Source organism: Parasteatoda tepidariorum, chromosome 5 (assembly GCF_982258835.1).
Source record: "Parasteatoda tepidariorum strain Cologne lab strain chromosome 5, Ptep-v5.0, whole genome shotgun sequence".
NCBI classification, from domain to species: Eukaryota; Metazoa; Arthropoda; class Arachnida; order Araneae; family Theridiidae; genus Parasteatoda; species Parasteatoda tepidariorum.
The window spans coordinates 68020559-68040913 of NC_141759.1; the positions used below are offsets into that span (position 1 = coordinate 68020559).

Sequence of the window (20355 nt, forward strand, 5' to 3'; positions counted from 1 at the left end):
TCGGGAATTGCAGAGCGTCATGCAAAACGATGAAATTGCGATGCAAACACATCGAGTGAAAGTGTGGACCGAAACATTTTTACATCGAAACGCGGAATATTTTACCGACGTTAGAAAGGTAACTCCAGAAATTTTAAATGAGTTGGGTCAAGTCTATGTGTCTTGTGAAAAAAATTGGCAACAAGTTGGACGAGAGCAATTGATAAAATTATTGAGTAGTAACGATGTATGAAAAAAAAAAAAAAAAAAAAAAAAAAAAATTTTTTTTTTTTTTTTTTTTTTTTTTTTTTTTTTTTTTGGACTATTTAAATTGCTGCAACTTGCTTGAAGCTTCACACTTTCAAATATCATCAAAAATCATAGCTCAAATATCATGATGAAACTAGTAACAGAATCATGTGTTGTAATCGAACACAAGCTGTTTTGTTCAGAGGATATAGTACTTGAACCTTTTCAATCAAAATACGTAATCATAAAAGAAAACGTAGAATTCTTACCAGGATTTAGTTTTGTGATACCTCGTCCAACTCCAGACCTATGGTTGGGTCAAACAATACGTGTGTTAGCTGACATTTTTTAATGAATCAAGCAAGTATGTTCGGCCTTTAGACAATCATAGTCGGCTTTTAGTGGTTTTAGTTAATTATTCCGATAAGGAGAAGGTAAAATTATCCAAAGGTGACTTATTAGCCGAACTGGAATTTATACCGATGGCTGGAGATCGCAATGACGATAGCCAAAATTTTGAAATTCCATCCGAACGCGCACTAAGCCTTAGATATGGTAGTAATGGAAAACAATAATAATCAACGAAACAAATGCTCCAAGAGGACAAAAAATATTTCAATAAAGTTATTTCTTCAATTTAAAAAAAAAAAAAAAAAAAAAAAAAAAAAAAAAAAATTTTTTTTTTTTTTTTTTTTTTTTTGGGGGGGGGGATTATTTAAAATGTGACTTCTTGCTTGAATCAAATTATAACTGGTGACGGACATGGTCAAAATACTTGTTGAGATTCAAGCCTCCTTTGTAGGCATCGGCAAAACTACTGTTATGAAAATGTTTTCTTATCCAACGGTTGATGGTTACATAGATGATTGTGTCGACATGATAGAGACTGACCCAGATTTCTTTCACGACTCAAACAATGACACGTTACGCAATTACTTGGTCTTGGAAAATTTTGCTGCTCGACTGCAAGCAAAGGTATCCACCCTGCAAAAAACCTGCGCATCCAACTGGACCATCATCACTTCCAGGTGTCCCTTGCTATCTTGTATTCAATTTTCAGACGGTCTATTGGATTGGAGACCTTTGGAAAGATATTACAGGAAGCGTTTGAAGAATTTGGGTGTAGATCACGTACTCATTTTGGATTATGGTTCATCCATTGCTGGATCACCAAAAGCTGTTGAAGCGGGATACAAAAGAATGAGAAAAAGAGGGCGCAAGTTTGAATTGGAGCGATACGATACACTCGAAGCCTACAACAATTTTTTTCAAGAGGCTGAGCGCAAAAAATTGGATGTGCTGAAGGATTTGGATCCAAATTTCTATCAATATCGAGACGTGGATTTTTGGGATATTGAAAATTTTAACGAATTCAACATTTCAGTGGCAACGGAAGTCATTAGAAACCACAAAGATTTTGTTTTTAATCTTTTAAAACTAGTCCCAAAGTCACGCAAACCTTTCTTGTATGTAGAACCGCTACTGGAACCCAATCCGGATCGCTTCGTGACATTCCCGATAGAATACCCAGACATTTGGGACATGTACAAAAAAGCTCAAGCCTCTTTTTGGACAGTAGGAGAGGTGGATTTATCCAAAGATTTAGCAGATTGGGATAATTTAAAACCTGATGAGCGTCATTTCCTCTCACATGTGTTGGCCTTTTTTGCGGCAAGCGATGGTATCGTCGTGGAAAATTTGGTGGAGCGCTTTGCGACAGAAGTACAAATCACGGAAGCCAGATATTTTTACGGATTTCAAATTGCCATGGAAAATATTCATTCAGAAATGTACAGCGAATTGATTGAGACACTCGTTCGGGATCCCAAAGAAAAAAATACATTATTTCACGCCATTGAAAAAATGCCCTGCGTGAAAGCAAAAGCCGATTGGGCATTGAACTGGATACAGCATCCCTCCTTTGCCCATCGTCTGGTAGCATTTGCGGCCGTGGAGGGAATTTTTTTCTCCGGGTCCTTTGCAGCCATCTTTTGGATAAAAAAGCGTGGTCTTTTACCTGGTTTATCCTTTAGCAACGAGCTCATCAGTCGAGACGAGGGATTGCATTGTGATTTTGCGTGCCTCTTGTTCAACAAGTATTTGCAAGAGAAACCCACACAAGAAGAAATTTTGCAAATCATAACAGATGCAGTGTCCATCGAGCAAAAATTTTTAACAGAAGCTCTACCAGTCAGCCTCATTGGGATGAATTGCACATTGATGAATCAATACATTGAGTTTGTAGCAGATCGTTTGTTGGTGGACTTGGGATGTGACAAGTTTTACAAAAAGGAAAATCCTTTTGATTTTATGGAAAATATCAGTTTGGAGGGAAAGACCAATTTTTTTGAAAAGCGGGTGGGAGAGTATCAAAAGTGTGGAGTGCTCTCAAAGAGTCACGAGTTTTCTTTGGAAGAGGATTTTTAAGAGCAACACGTTATCCAAATTTTTTTTAGGAAAAAAAAAAAAAAAAAAAAAAAAAAAAAAATTTTTTTTTTTTTTTTTTTTTTTTTTTTTTTTTTTTTTTTTAAATACTTGTTGTGTTTGTGCCTCTTCACTAATGTTTATATACTTTTAAACATAACCAACAAGCTGATTCATTAAATTTGTAATTTCCAAGTCGTCATCATTTTCAACTTTTGGAAGGGGGTTACCATACGTTCTAGGATGCTTGCTAAAAACCTTCGTCTTGTGAGGCCAATGATTACAGGTTCGTCGTTCTTCGAAATATTTGATCCTTTTCTGAATTTGAGTTTGACTTGCCAGTCTTGCAGGTGTCATACAAATGTACAGAGCACATCTGATATTTGGTAGTTTACGATTACGTTGTGGTTCCATACCTTGGTGAATGGTTCGACTATCCCACAACACGAGGGAGCCAGCGGGAACCTTTACGCAGATATCCGATGGAGTGTCTAGACGATCCAAGTAAAATTGTTTTTCATCTTGTGTCAACCGACAAAAATCTGATGAATGTGTAATTTTAAACGTTTTTTGAAATTCCTTGTGCAATAAATGACTTTTTCTGAGAATTCTCAAGGTGGCGTCACCTTCGTAAACTGGAAAAAGATTCACGAGTCCTTGAACACATTCAAAATTATTTCGTTGAAAGTTTTGATCAGTGTGAAACCATTCCTTGTACTGCGTCCAACCGCGCATCGTATATTCACAAGGTAAGGAAATACTGATTCCATCAAAGCTTGTGAGTAATTGGTTTGTACACCAAATACGACTAAATTGATTAAAGACATTTTGGTTTTGACGAACGTACCAGGATAAAGGATTGTGTCCAAAGTCCCAGTGCTGAAACAACATACCGTGTTTTGGATAGAGATCAAATAGAGATTTGTAAGTCGATATATCGTTTTTGACAATGGGTTTATCCAAGTATTTTGTTTTATTCTGTAACCAAATCCACATTTTCTCTTGGAGTTGCGTTACCTCTTGAACCGTTAATACATTTTCAACAACCTCCACCCCGTCTGTTTCAAGCGTAAAATGTTTACAATCGTTATAATACATTTAGAAAAATTTGTAAGCTTTGATACTTGCTTGTATGAAAAAAAAAAAAAAAAAAAAAAAAAAAAAAATTTTTTTTTTTTTTTTTTTTTTTTTTTTTTTTTTTTTTTTTTTTTTAACGTTGTAGGTTAAAACCGAGTGCCTGGTCTTGTGCATCTCAGCTCATCAGAATTTTTTGGAGCTCCCACGACTTGAAAAATATAACCTTGCTGCATACAACGGTATTGGACGTTTCAACATTTCCACCTTATCTTATTACGATGGAAAAAGATCGACGCATAATACTATACAAAGTGAAAGAACCATTCTTTGGGACGGAGCCAAAAGTTTTTGAAAATGTCGTACAGATTTTTCCTAATGGTAATTACACCCTTGGGGAAAAGAGCAAGGAAATAGTGTCTACTGATATCGAGATCAAAATACCACGAGATACCAGAGGTTGGTTATATTCATTAATTCCGGGGGTGAAAGTATATCAAATAATTCCTTCTGGTTCATATTGTAACCTTACTTTTCGTTTATTAAATAAAGAACGCGAACGAATTCATATTGATGAAAAAGAACCAGTGGTCAAATTGGTTTTAAAACGGACCAATATTACTTTAAACCCATTTGGTAAGATATTGCTGCGAATAATTGACAATTTCATACGGACTAGATCCTTTTCACGCTCTGAGATTCTGTGGGATTGTGCCGGAGAAAATTATGAAAAGATTGAACAGTGGACATCATTGTTTTATGACCCATACAACAGTAATTGAAAAAAAAAAAAAAAAAAAAAAAAAAATTTTTTTTTTTTTTTTTTTTTTTTTTTTTTTTTTTTTTTTTGTAATTGAAAAACTTTATGCTATAATTAAAACTTTAGCATTATTTAATACTGTGGAATATTAACCCTATTATTCAAAAGACTGAATTATTTATTTTTTTAAGAATTCTTTTATTAATATTTGACAATTTTTTTGAATTCTTTTTTAATGTTTTACAATTTTATTTTCTTGAAAATTGTTGTTTTAAGTATATATTATTGAAAAATGGCAGAAAAATTATGTAATTGAGACTGTGAGAACATGCCGATTTCGAATTTGGAGTTTAAAAGTACCCCCCTTCTAGCTGCGACTTTTAAACGATTCAAGGTACCAATCCTTTTGGTACCATGAATCGTTTAAAAGTTAAAATTTATAATCAAACTTTTAAACTCAAAATCCTTTTTTAATAGCTTTTAAATGCAATTTTCGCATTAATTTTGTATAAATCATACAGTTTTTTGTATCAGTTATTTTGTTTTTAACTGCTAAACGTGACTTTTACAGACTCGAAAATGGAAATGTTTTGCCTTTCCTCATTTTCCAAATTTCCAAATTTTCCTATGATAATCAAACGTTTGCCCGTTCAAGTATTTTTTCGTTTCTGAGAATCGCTTATATATTTTCGCCGTTTTCTACTGCACCCAGTTTCCAGTTGACGGTTTTCGAATATGGAAATGCCATACGGACGAGAGACGAAAAAATACCTGCGCAAAGAAAATATATAAGCGCCGTCATTTTAAACCGTTTGTCCAAACATGGCCATTTGACTCGACCCATGAAAAGACGCTACATAATAAAGGTGTTTTTAAAAAACATGAAAATCACATTGCTAGGTGCATATTGGGGGCTACCCTACTTGAATTACAGCATCAAGATCGGGACGGATGGAAACATACATTGTGACACAAAACATGGAAGATTTCACATGGTTTGCGAGAATCTTCCTCTCAATGAAGCGTTTGAAAGCTTCTTGTTGAAACATGGGGAAAAAAAAGAAGATGATTGGATTGTGGACTTGGCACAAGCCGATTTGGCTGAAATTGTGGGAAGTTTCGCAACGTTGGTAGTTAAAATTGCCACGAGCGAAACTTTGGATAATGTATTCAAAATGTTATTTGTTGAAAACGGACCATGTCAAAATTGTTATGCCATGGGTTCTCTAATCAACTTCAAAGAAATAAATGAAAAGAGCGTGCTTTTCAATTGCAAGACGACCGATATTTTAAAAGTAAATCTGAAGCAATGTGTGGGGAGGGAGGGATTTTTGAGCATTGAGACTAACGATGATGATTACGTGAGCGTTTTCTTTGTGAACCCACCCAATTATCTTAAAAATCTGTTGTATGATTGTAGACAAGATTATTTTATTTTGTGTGAATGCTTTTTGAAGCATTTTGTCGCAAAGCTCTCGAATTGGATCTGCAACGAAAATTTAAATTTGCTTCTACCTACAACCATACAATAGATACAATTAAAAAAAAAAAAAAAAAAAAAAAACGTTTTTTTTTTTTTTTTTTTTTTTTTTTTTTTTTTTTTTTGAACTATTCTGTGGACGTTTGAACTCGAGTCAATCATGTCCAAGGCTGCAACCTTCAACACATTCTAAAGTTGCGAGTTTCAAGACATTCTAAAGTTGCGAGTCGAGAGCTTCCAGACATGGTTGAGCCCAAACAACTGTTTTATTTCATAGACTACACTCACGCTCTCCTCGAAAAAAAATCCCACATACCCACGCCAGAGTTTACCTAAAAACCACGGCGACGCATTTTATACTAAGCCATGTGAGGTCCCATCTCTACTGCCTCTGGCTCAGGAAAGAAATTACTCATACACTTTTCCAAACAATGCGGTTTTCCGTTGACGTTAAACTTTTTGTATGGGTCGGGGCAGAGACACAGAAAACTGTCTCGTCCATTGTATAAAAACGCTCCTTGTTCACATACATCGGGATTCAGTGTATCGCATGCAGGTCCCGACCAAAACGTTTCATCGGTACAAAGGCAAATCCATCGCGCCACGTCGTCATTTGTCAACATCAATCGACCTCCTTTCTCTTCATTGCATTCAATGGGTGCTCGAGCATCTGTCACACACACACCCCCCAAGCATCGAGTAGATTTTTCCACGCACAAGAAACTACAATCGTCTACGCAAAACATGCGTTTGTCGGTACAATTTTGCTGAAAAATGGGTTCGCGTACTTGAATTTTTGATTTTGTTTCAAACTCCTTTGGTGTCCACCAGAAGCACATCCAGATGATTAAAAAAAGGAGCCAGGCAGCCCACATACTTGTCTTTTTTTAAAAAAAATCAAGATGCAACGATCGATTGATCATCACGATTCCCAAAGTTGTCACCGCACCTCATCGAATCACGTCGGTACGTGGCAAGATGCTTGGACCATGTGTCAGTACATTGCCGATAAGTACTCTGCTACAGATTTTACTCAAATTCACATGGTGTTTGCCGAGTGGATTCCCATGCTCAATGTCATCTTTGGGCGTCCCATCAAGGACTTGGACAATTATAATTTGATATTTTACTATCTTTTCGAACCCAATGGCCCAAAGGAAATTTTCACGTCGTACGCCGAAACTAATAAACGTAAAACGCCTCATGAGAGAAAAGGTTTTCACGTGGTTTTCAATCTTTATGAATTTAAAGCGACGCTAAACAGTTATTGTGATAATGTGTGTCGAAACAATAACATGGTCGACGAGGCACGAGGCACCATCAATTTTACTTTGTTGGATGAGACTCACCACGATCCAGCAGAATACTTTAGACACAACACCACGTGGCAAATGCTGTTTATCTACACGTGTCACTTTTTAGCGCACTGGGAAACTTTTCAAAATTATCATCACGCGCATTACGATAATCACGACAAAATGCAAAAGTCTCCCTTTTTTAACCTCTTTCACTACGGGGAGATTGTTTACAAATAAAGGATGCCACGTGCAAAAGGAAACAAGATTACCAAGAAAGCAAAGCCTCGTAAATATGTAAAACCTCCACCCTTTCCTCCTCGCAAAATTCCAGTGTTCTACGCGTACGAGTCGATGCTCGACTATTTTGCAGATTACAAGGACGATATGAAAAAAGTTTTTTCATTGTCACACATGGAACGGCTGGGGAAAAATGGCTTGGTACCCCTTTCAAAATTGAAACCCTTCTTTAGAAGTTTTTCGGCCTACAAAGACTATGTGGACAAAAAAGCGACGGTGGTTCCAGAGGAGGCGTGGGAAAAGGCGTTTCCGGATGCCAAAAACTATGTTCGCAAGTATTACAGACCCCAACCGGGTAATCGAAAGCATTTGAAAATGAAAGCTTTTGTTGGATCTCCTGTCATGTCCGAGGTGTCTGATGACGAGTCTGTCTTTTCCATCGATGCATCCAACGACGAGAGTGACAACTCCAATGTCAATCTGCCGAAAGAAAGTGTTTGCGGGGGCGTTTACAAGGTGTGTCGTAATTACGATGCAAAACGAAGATACAAAAAATTCGATCCGGATGGTAGCGAGAGAGATCGTTACATGTTTAGTCTAAAATACCAATAATGGGTTTTCGAGCGGATTGTACACCAACGGAAAGAGTGTCTTGTGCAGAGGGCTGTAATGCATTAAATACGGATGTTTGAGCTTTGTTGGAAAATCATTGTTTAAAGATAAAATTTGGGCGTGGGAGGTGCAGGGGGACAATTTACCCCTCAGCACTCGCACGGGAATCACACCGGTAGTTTCGTTAGGACCAAAACAAGTTTCGAGCTCTTTGGAAACTGGACATTTTTGAAAGTGTTGCTCATCGTATTTGAAAACCCAAAGCTTGATAAATTGAGGTAACATTCTAGTGCAAGTGATGGTGTCCAAACCCAACAGAGGAGAGAGGGTTGGAATGTCAAAATTTAAAAGTGTTATAAAATGGTATAGTTCTTCTTCAAAGGTGTCACTCGTTTGATTTTGGATCACGTCCACGTAATAGCGATTCAATTTGACGCGTTGACAGTGGAGCGGTAAGAACATAGTGTCGAAATGATCCGTTTCATGTACATAAAACATGTTTTCATTGCCGACGAGATAGGAAAAGCGAAAGGGATCCGTGTGTTCTGAGAGCATGTACGTGGCATCATGTGTACGTTTGTCATATGCATGAACCACGTCAAATTTTGCATTTTCTGGTAACAATTTGTAATGAATATCCATAACAACGATATCCTTCAGTATGGGATATTGCCTTTTGGAGAGTAAATGCAGTACAAGCATCTTGTAATCTTCTGCCATAGTTGGCTTTATTAACTATACACATGGCTCCGGAAAATTTTTGAGATGGACGAGCAAAGATTAAAACCTGACTTTAAACTACAATGTAAAAAAAAAAAAAAAAAAAAAAAAAAAAAAAATTTTTTTTTTTTTTTTTTTTTTTTTTTTTTTTTTTTTTTTTTTTTTTTTTTTTTACGTTGTGTTGTAGCCAAGTTTTTTGACCCATTCCAAAATGATATTTTCTCTCAAGTGAACGTCTGGCATCAAATGTGCAAAGTCTCGCAATACTTGAATTAGGTTCTTTTGATTACTTTGACACAATAGCATATGCGTTTCCGTGTCAAATACCTCTTCAGTCTCATTCAAAATGCATCGTTGACCCTTCTTTTTCTTTTGATTAAACATGTTCATAAATTCCAATTTGAGATATCGAATAACGTCTCGTACGGTTTTCTTTTCCATAAATCGTCTCCATTTCTTCTCATTCAAGTGAGGCGTGTTTCCTTTTAACCGAATACGATTCTCCACATTATGACTTCCCATATCACACAAAACGGGATGCCTTTCCGTGTATAAAAACAAAAATGTTTTAAATCTGGAACCGCGCCCCCCAATCGATGGCAGGTGGCACAAAATAATACAATGGTTGCATAGGCACACTCTTTGAAGGAAACACGCTGCAATTTACTGGGTGGATACAAATCAATGGCCTGTCGAAACATGCCGATCGTGTAACCGGATGATTCTCGCAGATGACCTGAAAACGGCAACACGTATTGACTCCCCAACCATTCTTTCATTTTCATCATTTCATCAAAATGTTCAGGTATATCACACGATTGATCTATCGTGTAAGATTTCCAAACGATGGATCGATTCGCGTACAGGCAGTGAAATCGCTCCGCGTTGAAATTGTTCAACAGCAACATGCAAGGTTTCCTGGGATGAATGGGACAATCTGCCGCCGTAAAATTTGAATTTGTGAGGTGCCGGATAATACTTTGAATACGATCTTCTGCTCGGATCGTGCATTTTGAGCTCATGTTCTTTGTTTACAGAGAAAAAAGCGACATGCATCCAAAGTACGTTTGCGTACTGGATATGGATTTGACCCTGGGGTTTCACAGTGCCCGAAAATTCCACCCTCGCCCCAAATTGAAAACTTTATTGCAGTTTTTGAAATTGATCCAAGCAGACATTATCTTGTGGAGTCATGGCAAAGACGCCTACGTGAAAGACACGGTGAATGTGTATTTACCGGACGTGGCCGAATGCGCCCACACGCTCTTTGGACGAACAGAATGCGAATACTCTAAAAAATTTTACAATTATCTCAAGGCGTCGGAGCACGTGCGCGACATGTATCGAAAAAGGTTCAGTCAAAACATACTCTTGATGGGGGTCGACGATAATGTCACCATCAACATGGACGACGGTTATGATTTGCGTATTTACGTCAAACCCTACGAGACTGTCAATTCTTGCGATAAAGAACTGATGGTGGTGGTGGAAAAGATGATTCAAGGTATCGTGGAGAGAACCCAATGAAACAAAAATGTATAGTGTGAATCAGTATTTAAAGTCTGTGCGAAATTTACAAACCAAATGCAAACTTTTGACTTGGTTGCGCCTACAGGATGCCGCCCATTCAAACATTGGATTAGTTTACAGCGATAAAGAGTATCGAAAGGTTTACATTTATTAACAAAGCAATGCGTTTTTGGATTCTGATATTTTTGTACGTCGCCATCGTCATTTATTACGCGTCGCACACGCCTCGTACTCTCTTTTCAAAGTGGCCTCTCCTCCCAAAGCACGTCGAAACCCCTTCACCCGACACATGCACACACACATCCGACTGCAAAAAACACGACATTTGCGTGAATGGCGCGTGCGTCCCTCCACTGTTGAGAGGTGAAGACTGTTATCCCGAAACGGGTGCGTGGACCCTCGTTTCGCATCGTGGCAAGTCGTTTGCAGCCTGCATCTGTTTAAATCCCAATCTCGTCACCCAAACTCATTTCGGAGGCAACTGCACTGTCGATGTGGCGTGTCGACCTAACGGATATTTCAGTATACAGTTGCAAAAATGCATTTGTGCGGAGGGTTTTGTACCCACGGAGAACTTTGAGTGTCAAAAAATGTCAGTCGTGGAACGCATGAAATACTATCCGTGTGAAGAGGACGAGGTGAACGGGTATCAGGTGAAAGAATCGGACGGACTCGACCCAAATTACATACGTCGGCACTCTGAGAAAAAATGTTTCAAGAGACCTTGCACGTTTGACGCCATTACGGGAAAACCGCTGAAAAGAGCTCGCTACAAATCTGGTTTTGGGTGTGTGTGTGATCCCACACTCGGTCAATTTGGAGTCAGGATAGAGGACTTGGACGACTACACCTATGGTGAGGGCTACAATGCGTGCGTCAGTGCGTTTAAACATCCGCCAGAGGAATCTATGGACGTGCAACTGTATGCCTATTTTTACTTGCTGGATCATAACCCCGTTACGTTCTTACACTACAGCAACGTGAATCCCCAAAAGGTGATTGCTCCCCTCCGAGACCAGGTGCGCGATGGATCCTTGCAAATTGGACAAGAATTTCCTTTCGATTACATGCAAGTGTTTTTTTTGGAAAAAGAACCGTTTAAAGCCAAAATTTACAATTATCGCGTGTCATACGGTAGATTTGGAAAATACAAAATGGAATCGTCCCTTCAACCCAATCGTATGGAATGGTGTCGGTGGATCACGCGTCACTGGCAACCCGGGTCGACACCCCTCGTGTGGAAAAATCAGTTAATGTACGCGTTTCCAGCCTGCTACATCGGCAAAAACGATCTTGGAGTACCCGAACAATACCGCGGAACCATCGTTTCCAATCCCCATCACATGACCCTTCCCGGATGGCCCGAATCCCCTCGATCTAATGGATTGCTTTTGAAGCACGAAAAGGGTGATTGGACACTGGAACTGGCTCCAGATTACAAATTGGAAACGTATTCGCAAGTCACCGACAGTGTGCCGAAATGGGAGGATCCTTTGGTGGAGGCGTTGGAAAATCGTAAAGTGACCCGACGAGCCGTAACAGCGGGTCACGAGGCGTATGAAAAGACAAAGTCTGATCGAGAAAAGGAACCATTCTTTTAAACAAAGATGAAGCGGACTCACGAAGAGGATGCCTCATCAGAAGACGACGAAGAACCCCCCACCAAACAAATTAAACCCTCAGACGTATTACACGATCTCGAAACGGGTTTGACAGAAAGAGACGATATTAGTCAACAGCTGATGAATGCTCAAAAGCTATATTTCACAACCTACATGGAAAAATTGATGAATAAACTGCCGATGGGAAAAACGGTCGTCGATACGGTTCGCAAAACGGGTTCAGAAAACGATTTCATGTACATGTACACGGCCGCAAATACAATCATCCAATCCCTTTTGAACGTGAAACAGGTAAAAGCTACAAACTCAATGGTGGATATGATTGCGGGTGTCATGTGCCGTTATATACACGAGAAAGTGCTCACACCCATGTTACAGCCTGTGGTTCACGATGAACATTTGAAACGAGCATTTCAAGCCTATCAAGCCAGTGTGAAACAGGATGAAGATGCCACTGAACTGGAACTACGTTGCGTGGTGCATACGGTGAAACAAATGCTGGAACAGGAAAAGGATACCTTGAAAATCAGTCATCCCGTCCGGGCTCAGGTGACTCAGCAGATGAAAGCTATAAGTGATTACGTTGTAACGTTATTACTTTCCCTCTCAACCAAACCACCCGAAAGCAAAACGGAATTTGACCAGCTTGACATTGAAAGAGAAGAGGTGAATTTTAATGCAGATATCTCAGACAAGTAAAAATCAGTGGTCTGGATCAGAGGCCGTAGGATGATGTTTACTACTTTAAACTGAAACAACGTTGAAAAATGAATAGTTTGGGATGGCGTCAAGTCTTTTAGAAGACTGGAGAGCTGAGAATATTCTGATGAGCTGAGATTATCAAAACTCAACGCCTAGATAAAAAAAAAAAAAAAAAAAAAAAAAAAAAAAAAAAAAAAAATTTTTTTTTTTTTTTTTTTTTTTTTTTTTTTTTTTTTGACGTTGTAGGTAGACTGTGTCTCAACATTTGTTAAATTTCTACTGCTACAATTTGATTCATGCTCCTGACTCTGCTCAATGCTGTATATACCAAATTCAAATCACGACTTCCGTTAAAATTGATGGCTATTGCGGCATCGTCCATTGTATCCCCTTGAAACTTGTGTATAGTACCCGCATACCCAACCATAATTGGAAAATCTCCTTTGGAGTTTCTTTGAATTATTACCGTGCTGTTGTCTGCGACATTTTTACATTCGATGCAATCCTTTTCTTCATTGAAGCGCTCAAATATCAGAGACGTACCATTTGAAACTGTGGAAACTCCATTTTGGAGAAGAAAAACATGACATCCTGACTTTACGTCCACATATGCGTTACCCGAATGGGTTTTAGATTTTCGCCACAAGCGCAGTCGTGGACCTTTTACCAACTGCGTCAAATAAAAATTGTTGTACGTTTCTACGGAGGATTTCAAGTAGGCCAGAGCTCGTGTGCATTTCGCCAATAGTGTCGTGTCGATATTTTCCACCACTGGATAATGCGTCACTAGAAATGTAAAGAGTCCAGTCTCATCCTCTTTGTCTACAAATGACCTCAAATTTTCAATAATTTCCTCATACTCTTTTTCAAAACGCTTGCTTTGCATTAAATCGATGCGTTTGGTTTCAGATTTGACACCCGCCGTAAACATGTTGTGTATAGACCTTACGGGTCGCAGTTGATTGGGGTCACCCATCATGATGCACAACACGGGATCCGGGCGCTTAAAAAAGTACTCAAATATCCATTCCACCAACCAAAATGCAACCATACCCACTTCATCAATCACCACAATTTTCGGCTCGAATGGACAGTTGAATTCCTCGAGGAGGCAAGCGCTTTTCTTTAAACACTCTTCTGTATCAGCTTCCTCAACCAATTCCTTCTCCAAATTGTTCAAGACGGATCCTTTGCCCCAATTTAATCTCATGGCGGAATGAATCGTGCTTCCATTCATTCGACTCGCCACTCTTGCCGTAGGAGCCATGCGTAATTGAGGAATTTTGATAAAATCCAAACAAGTCATGACGGTATAGGATTTCCCTGTGCCCGGTCCACCCGCCACAATGACTTTCAAATTTTTAGGTTTTTTAAGCCATTCATCCACCAACAAAGGAAACTCTTGCTGGCTTTCAGTGAGCGTTTCAACATGTTTGTGATACCCGACTCCATAAGCGGGGTGGTTCCATTGGTCAGTCATGGATGCCCCGATTGCAATTTGAAATGCGCGACACTCGTCTTGATGGATTCTGAAACACGAGAAGAATATTTAATTTTAGCGTGTGAAAGAGTTGCAGTTTCGTACTTGATGGACTTGTATGCTTTGTACGTGGCCAAAGATGCTACACACGTTCCGTCGGTTCCAATCAAATCAGTGGTGACACTCGGTGTGGAAAAAGTGATCCCTCCAGACAAATGGTTAAAATGTATTTTGTGGACGCGCTACCAACGACAAGGTCCGCAGGCAAGTTTGGAATGGTGCGTTTCTAGACCAGGCACGGCTGCATTTTACTACTCGGTGGGAGAAGAAGGATCGTTGCTGATGCCTCGCAACGGTGATTTAAATACGATACAAATTCACCCAGACACTGTCAAAACAGTATCGGGACAGTCTGACCGTTTTTGCAAAAATCCAGTGCTTTTACTGTTGAATAAGGAATCTCAATGACATGAATGATTTGGCATGAACAAGATTTTTCTTTTAAAGGTACAAAAAAAAAAAAAAAAAAAAAAAAAAAAAAAAAAAAATTTTTTTTTTTTTTTTTTTTTTTTTTTTTTTTTTTTTTTTTTACATAATGTTTTGTATTTCTTCTTCCACGTGTGCATCCTCTGATGGAAATTCAATAGCTGGTGTAATTGGATCCAAAAACACCATATCGGGGCATGGTTTTATTGCAGATTTTTGAAATACAATCATGTTTTGGATTGTCCCACCAATTTTGTATTTATCATCTCCAAAAGTTGTTCTGCTCCTAATAGTAACTTGACAAATGGCTAAAAAAGATCCCATCTTTGTTAAACTCGCTTCCAGAGGTTTTTTGAAGGCGTGTTTTAAATCTTTACCATTAAAAACCCTCAATTTAGTCACACACCAATTTCGTTCAAAGTCTAACGGCACGCTTCTCGACAAATGCGCTTCATAACACGTGTGACACATTGCTGGATCGCAGTAATCCATAAATAATCGAGCACCATCATGTAATTTTTGAGTTGGATTTTCTCTCATGGCTTCTCCAATGACTTGTAATGGGTAACAGTCGCGAGCCACAAAAGACGTGTGTCCTTCCGATTCTTTTGTTTTATCATATGCAAAACATCCCACGAGAATAACCTTATGCATCATACATGGTTTGATAATGTTGCGAGTAAATGTCTTTTCGTTACTACTGGTATGACCCTTGGAAAATAAAACGCCGTTTTCTTTATGAAGTTTATACGCCTCATTTTCATTTAGCTTATTTTTCCAATCAGGTGTTATGAGGTTTAGTGCTCCGCTGTCCGTTTCGAGATCTTGAATGGCTTTGGCGAGTGCAGGGACTGCGAGTGTATGTTTCACAATGTAAGAATATTCCATCTTGATTAAAGATGATTAAAAACCCCTCTAAAATATTTAAAAATTTGCAATTCCTTTTTTTAGTTAGTTACCATATTGTTTTCGTTAGTAGAGGTAGAGGGTTTGGTGGAAGGGTAGATTTTCTCTGGCAATTTACCAATTGTTTTAATCTGTGGATGTTCCACGCCAGTCATCAGATGAAACGTTAACGCAGACAACTTTTGTTTAGTTTCGTCATCATAAGGTAAATTTTCGATAAATTTATTATGATGTAACTCACCATTCACTTTGTTGGCCATCAATACCTTTTTTCCATGGGCCATTTCGACATAATCTCCATAACGCTGCACCACAGACAACCAGTTTCGGTAACGTAAAAAAATGGCGGCTTTGGAGTCGGGAAATTGTACTTCCACTCCATTCGTCGGGTCATTTGTCCGAAGCTGAGTTTGATCCTTTCCAGTGACTAGTGCACCTTCTGGATCCTCCCCGACTTTCCGTTTCTTAGATCGCAATGCTTCCGAAATGTCACTATCCGTATACCATTGGTTGTTCTTGTCTAAAACGGAAAGTCTTCCTTCGGGGCTAAATTTATAGTGACCATGACTCGTCTTAATTTGTATACCGTCTGTTGTATCCGTCACCTGGCCCCGTATTTTCTCACCAATAACTTGGAAGGCATCGTCTGCCATATCGTCTTTACTTGATTCAATTTCTTCAAATATCGGAGACAATACCTCCGATGAATATGGACTTGAAACAGGGGCATCCTGGGGACAAATTGGACCAATCAATTCAGTATCACTGTCCACATCCATTTGACGCAAACTGTTGACAAAAGGATCGTCCCAATCGCTTAGCAACTCTTGACTAGGGTTTGAATTTTCGTCCGAGTCTGAATAATCTTTCTCATTCATTTCTTGATTGTTTCATTTAAAAAAAAACAAAGAATATGTCGAGTCTAAACGCAATTTTACATCAAACACCTTGGATACCCTACAATGACACCTTTTACCGTTCTCGAATGATTTTAACCTTTCCAAAAAATGTCATTTTCACAGCACAGTTGCTGTCCCACGTTCAATCCTTGCCCGTTTACAAACAGTATCCCCATGCCGAACGTTTCGAAGCGAAATGGTTGCAAAATGTGGATTGGAAGCAGAGCATGATTGTCTTTGATGACAATTCTCACGTCGTGATGGCTCCAGAGCCAGTGATGGATTTAATTCAATTGGATCGTCGTTTGCAATACAAGGAGGCTGCTGACGGTATATTTGGTTCTTTTCGACCCATGTTTCTTAAGAAGCAATGGCTTTGGATTTTCGGATTGGTATTGGGTTGGATTCTGGTCAATGTATTCTTGACTGTCGCGAAACGCACTCCTTATCGCTTGGTGCTGTCGAATCCACCTACACGTTCGTAGAGGACTTTTTTCAACCGCAAGGAAATGCACGACCTATGGTTAGGTTGGGTCCATAGACCTTGCAAGAAATCCACCTCGTTCGTAAATACGGCCCGCTCCGCTTCTTTGTAGCAGGCTGGAACTGTGACGGTGTTTTGGTAGAGTGTTTGCGCTCGCTCAAAAGACTCTAGAGAATATCGGGGTGTCGATAGTGCCGTCAACAGACGATTGCGATCAAAATTGTCAAAAATTGTATTTTGAATGTACTTTTGAGGAAATGTGTGTTTTGTGTAATAATCCTTTAACCAGAAAAAGGTCACCCAAAACGAATCAATCAAATCTGAATCTCCGTGCGTCACCTCCCGATAACGTAAATATTTTTTCATTTTTTCAATAAAACTAGCTATTGCAAAGGGTGGATCCTGTTCCTCGTCGGAAATCAAAGCCTGCGTTATATAAGGTGCGTTGATGGGAGTAATGCCCACCAGAGCGGGGATAAAATCATTTCCAAACAAAAAAGAGCACGTTTCCAGCTGTTTTGGAGAGTAGGGTAACCATTCATGAACGAGTTGTGTGAAGGGGTAGTATTTACCATACCGATAAATTTGAATCGTTTCGTAGCGATTCAAACGCATTAAAGCAATGACAAATACATCTTGGTCTTCGCTCGCAACGATTGGATTTTTGCAGTGTAGCGCTTCGGCCATGTGAAACAATTTATGCTCTCCCTCGCCGGGAACGTTGCATCCACTGAGGACGACGTGAAGCTCACGCGCTTTGAAAAACTCAAAGTGTTTCAAACGCTCTTTGAAGAAATCCTGAATTTGTAGAGAGATTTTGTTGGTTCCAAACAAGGCGGCTCGGTATTTGGCTTTTCCGCTAGCGATTGAATGGTTATCCTTTCTGGTTCTCCGTGCACGTTGAGTGGGCCATTTCATGGGTACGCCATCTCCATCAAACGAAAGTATCAACGTAATTTTGTCTGTAGAGCCATAATACAGAAATTCATTTAAATGCGTGACCAATTTGTGCCACGCTAAACGACACATTTCTTTAAATAATTTTTCTTCATCAGTCTCCAAGGCCATCGAGATGGCCACATGTAATAGGGATTGAACATCATATAAAATGGAATCGAAATACTTTGGTTGAGTGGGTGGCTCTTGATCAGGTTCGTGCAGCTTGTTGATTAACGCACAAAAGTTGTTGATGCCCATCATACAAAAACAAATATTTGCGAGAGGCTCGCTTTTAAAACACAACCTCAAAAAAAAAAAAAAAAAAAAAAAAAAAAAAAAAAAAAAAAAAAATTTTTTTTTTTTTTTTTTTTTTTTTTTTTTTTTTTACAATTTCCTGACTTAGAGCGAGAGCAAGTGTTGTATAATGTTTACAATGTCCTAGCTAATTTCCATATTCATCCATCTCGTCTAGCAATTCTTGCTCGTTATATTTTTCGTGTTGAAAAACAAATGTATTTGAATCCGTTTTAAATCCTTTGGTAGATATCATCATCACTCTTCGTAGGTTTGGTCTTTCGCTACACAATAAAATCATTTGTGCAATGGGTTCGCCAGTTTTGATGTGCGCCGATTCATTACCAACATTTCGCAAAACAACTTTAACGCTTCCTCTATATCCAGTATCAATAACACCAGCATCCACTTTCAATTTTCGTTTGGTCACCACAGATGACTTATCCTTCAACAATCCAATTTTGAAATTGGGTAGAGAAAAAACCACAAAAGTATCAATAATTACTTGTTGACCTGGTTCAATATCGGCATCCATTGGAGAATACAAATCAACACCGGGTGACAATTCATCAGACGTTGTTGGCAATACTGCTGATTCATTCAGCAAGAGGAAATCTAAATTTAAATGAGCCATGCCATGTTCTAATCTATGTGTGATTTGGAAAAGTTGTAGGAGTTTATGATTTGGAAAAACTCAGCTGCTGCTTTTAAAGAAAGGTTGAAAAAAAAAAAAAAAAAAAAAAAAAAAAAAAAAAAAAAAATTTTTTTTTTTTTTTTTTTTTTTTTTTTTTTTTTAAACATTGACTTGGCTTAAAAGGCAGTATCTAAATTCTTAAAAACTCCCCAAAAATTTTGAGGAGCTGATATCATTGAATCTTGTCTAGACTAATATAATCTACTCCATTATGCAAATTTTGATAATTTCCTTCGAAATGAGAAGCAAAATCTTCCATATAAGGTTGTTTGCCCGATTTCTCATAATGATAGCCGAATCCATTCATACCTCGTTCTGTTTCGGTAGAAATCCTTTTTACTCTTTGTAAGATTGGTCTTTGACAAAAAAGTAAAATCATTTGCGCAATGGGTTCGCCAGTTTTGATATGCGCTGATTCATCCCCGACATTTCGCAGTGCAACTTTAACGCTTCCTCTGTATGCAGTATCAATAACGCCACTATCTACTTTTAATTTTCGTTTGGTCACCACAGATCGCTTATCCTTCAATAATCCAATTTTTGAATCGAGTATGGTAAAAATCACACCAGTATCAATAATTACTTGCTCACCTGTCTCAATATCGACATCCACCGGAGAATACAAATCAACTCCGGGGGACGATTCGTCAGACGTTGTTGGCATTATAGCTGATTCAGTCAACAAGAAAAATTCCAAATCTAAATGAGCCATGTTTCAATGCATATGTGATTGGAGTTGTGAACCCAGTAAGACTCAGCGCTCAGCCTTTAACCACAACGCAAAAAAAAAAAAAAAAAAAAAAAAAAAAAAAAAAAAAAAAAAAAAAAAATTTTTTTTTTTTTTTTTTTTTTTTTTTTTTTTTTTTTTTTTACGTTTGCTTTGAGATTTGAGATTCCTCATTAAGAACTCCAGAAAAATTCTGAGTATCTGATATCATGGAGTGAGTCTTGTCTAGGCTGATATAATCTACTCCATTATACAAAATTTGATTATCTTCAGCGAAATCATTCAGAACTTGATTGAGAACTGAATCAAAATCTTCCATATAAGGTTGCTTGTCCGATTCGGTAAGGTTGCTTGTCCGCTCAATATCGATATCCATTGGAGAATACAAATCAACTCCGGGTGACAATTCATCAGACGTTGTTGGCATTACTGCTGCTTCTAAATCTAAATGAGCCATGTTTCAATGTATGTGTGACGGGAGTTTTGAATCGACAAAGCTCAACGGCTGCTTTTAAACAAACTTATTAATAAAAAAAAAAAAAAAAAAAAAAAAAAAAAAAAATTTTTTTTTTTTTTTTTTTTTTTTTTTTTTTTTTTTTTTTTTAATGAAATAACAATTTGGTGAACCAAGAATCTGAAATCATGTTGATTCTATATATAATGTTATTTTTCGCCATGTATACATTCCATTGCTTAATGGCGCGCAATTTTCTTGAATATTACACGGCTCGCGCTCATCCATTTCATTGGAATTTGCAT

General features: G+C 38.2%; 3 protein-coding genes and 1 pseudogene across 3 annotated transcripts; 1 reads left to right on the forward strand and 3 right to left on the reverse strand.

Annotated features, from left to right (window-relative positions):
• The first annotated feature begins 1514 nt into the window (after positions 1 to 1514).
• On the forward strand, positions 1515 to 2655 carry LOC147809455 (ribonucleoside-diphosphate reductase subunit M2 pseudogene; annotated as a pseudogene).
• A 147-nt stretch (positions 2656 to 2802) lies between these two features.
• Positions 2803 to 3648, reverse strand: LOC147809456 (uncharacterized). Its single transcript, XM_087162819.1, has one exon. The coding sequence runs from the start codon at positions 3646 to 3648 to the stop codon at positions 2803 to 2805; it is 846 nt and encodes a 281-aa protein (XP_087018945.1).
• A 14675-nt stretch (positions 3649 to 18323) lies between these two features.
• LOC147809457 (uncharacterized) lies at positions 18324 to 18809 on the reverse strand. Its single transcript, XM_087162820.1, has one exon. The coding sequence runs from the start codon at positions 18807 to 18809 to the stop codon at positions 18324 to 18326; it is 486 nt and encodes a 161-aa protein (XP_087018946.1).
• A 232-nt stretch (positions 18810 to 19041) lies between these two features.
• Positions 19042 to 19581, reverse strand: LOC147809458 (uncharacterized). The gene has a single exon (XM_087162821.1). The coding sequence runs from the start codon at positions 19579 to 19581 to the stop codon at positions 19042 to 19044; it is 540 nt and encodes a 179-aa protein (XP_087018947.1).
• Between the last annotated feature and the right edge of the window lie 774 nt (positions 19582 to 20355).

What these genes read in the sequence shown, in the direction of transcription:
- LOC147809458 (XM_087162821.1), bottom strand. Translation starts at nt 19,581, where the DNA reads ATGGCTCATTTAGATTTGGAATTTTTCTTGTTGACTGAATCAGCTATA.
- LOC147809456 (XM_087162819.1), bottom strand. Translation starts at nt 3,648, where the DNA reads ATGTGGATTTGGTTACAGAATAAAACAAAATACTTGGATAAACCCATT.
- LOC147809457 (XM_087162820.1), bottom strand. Translation starts at nt 18,809, where the DNA reads ATGGCTCATTTAAATTTAGATTTCCTCTTGCTGAATGAATCAGCAGTA.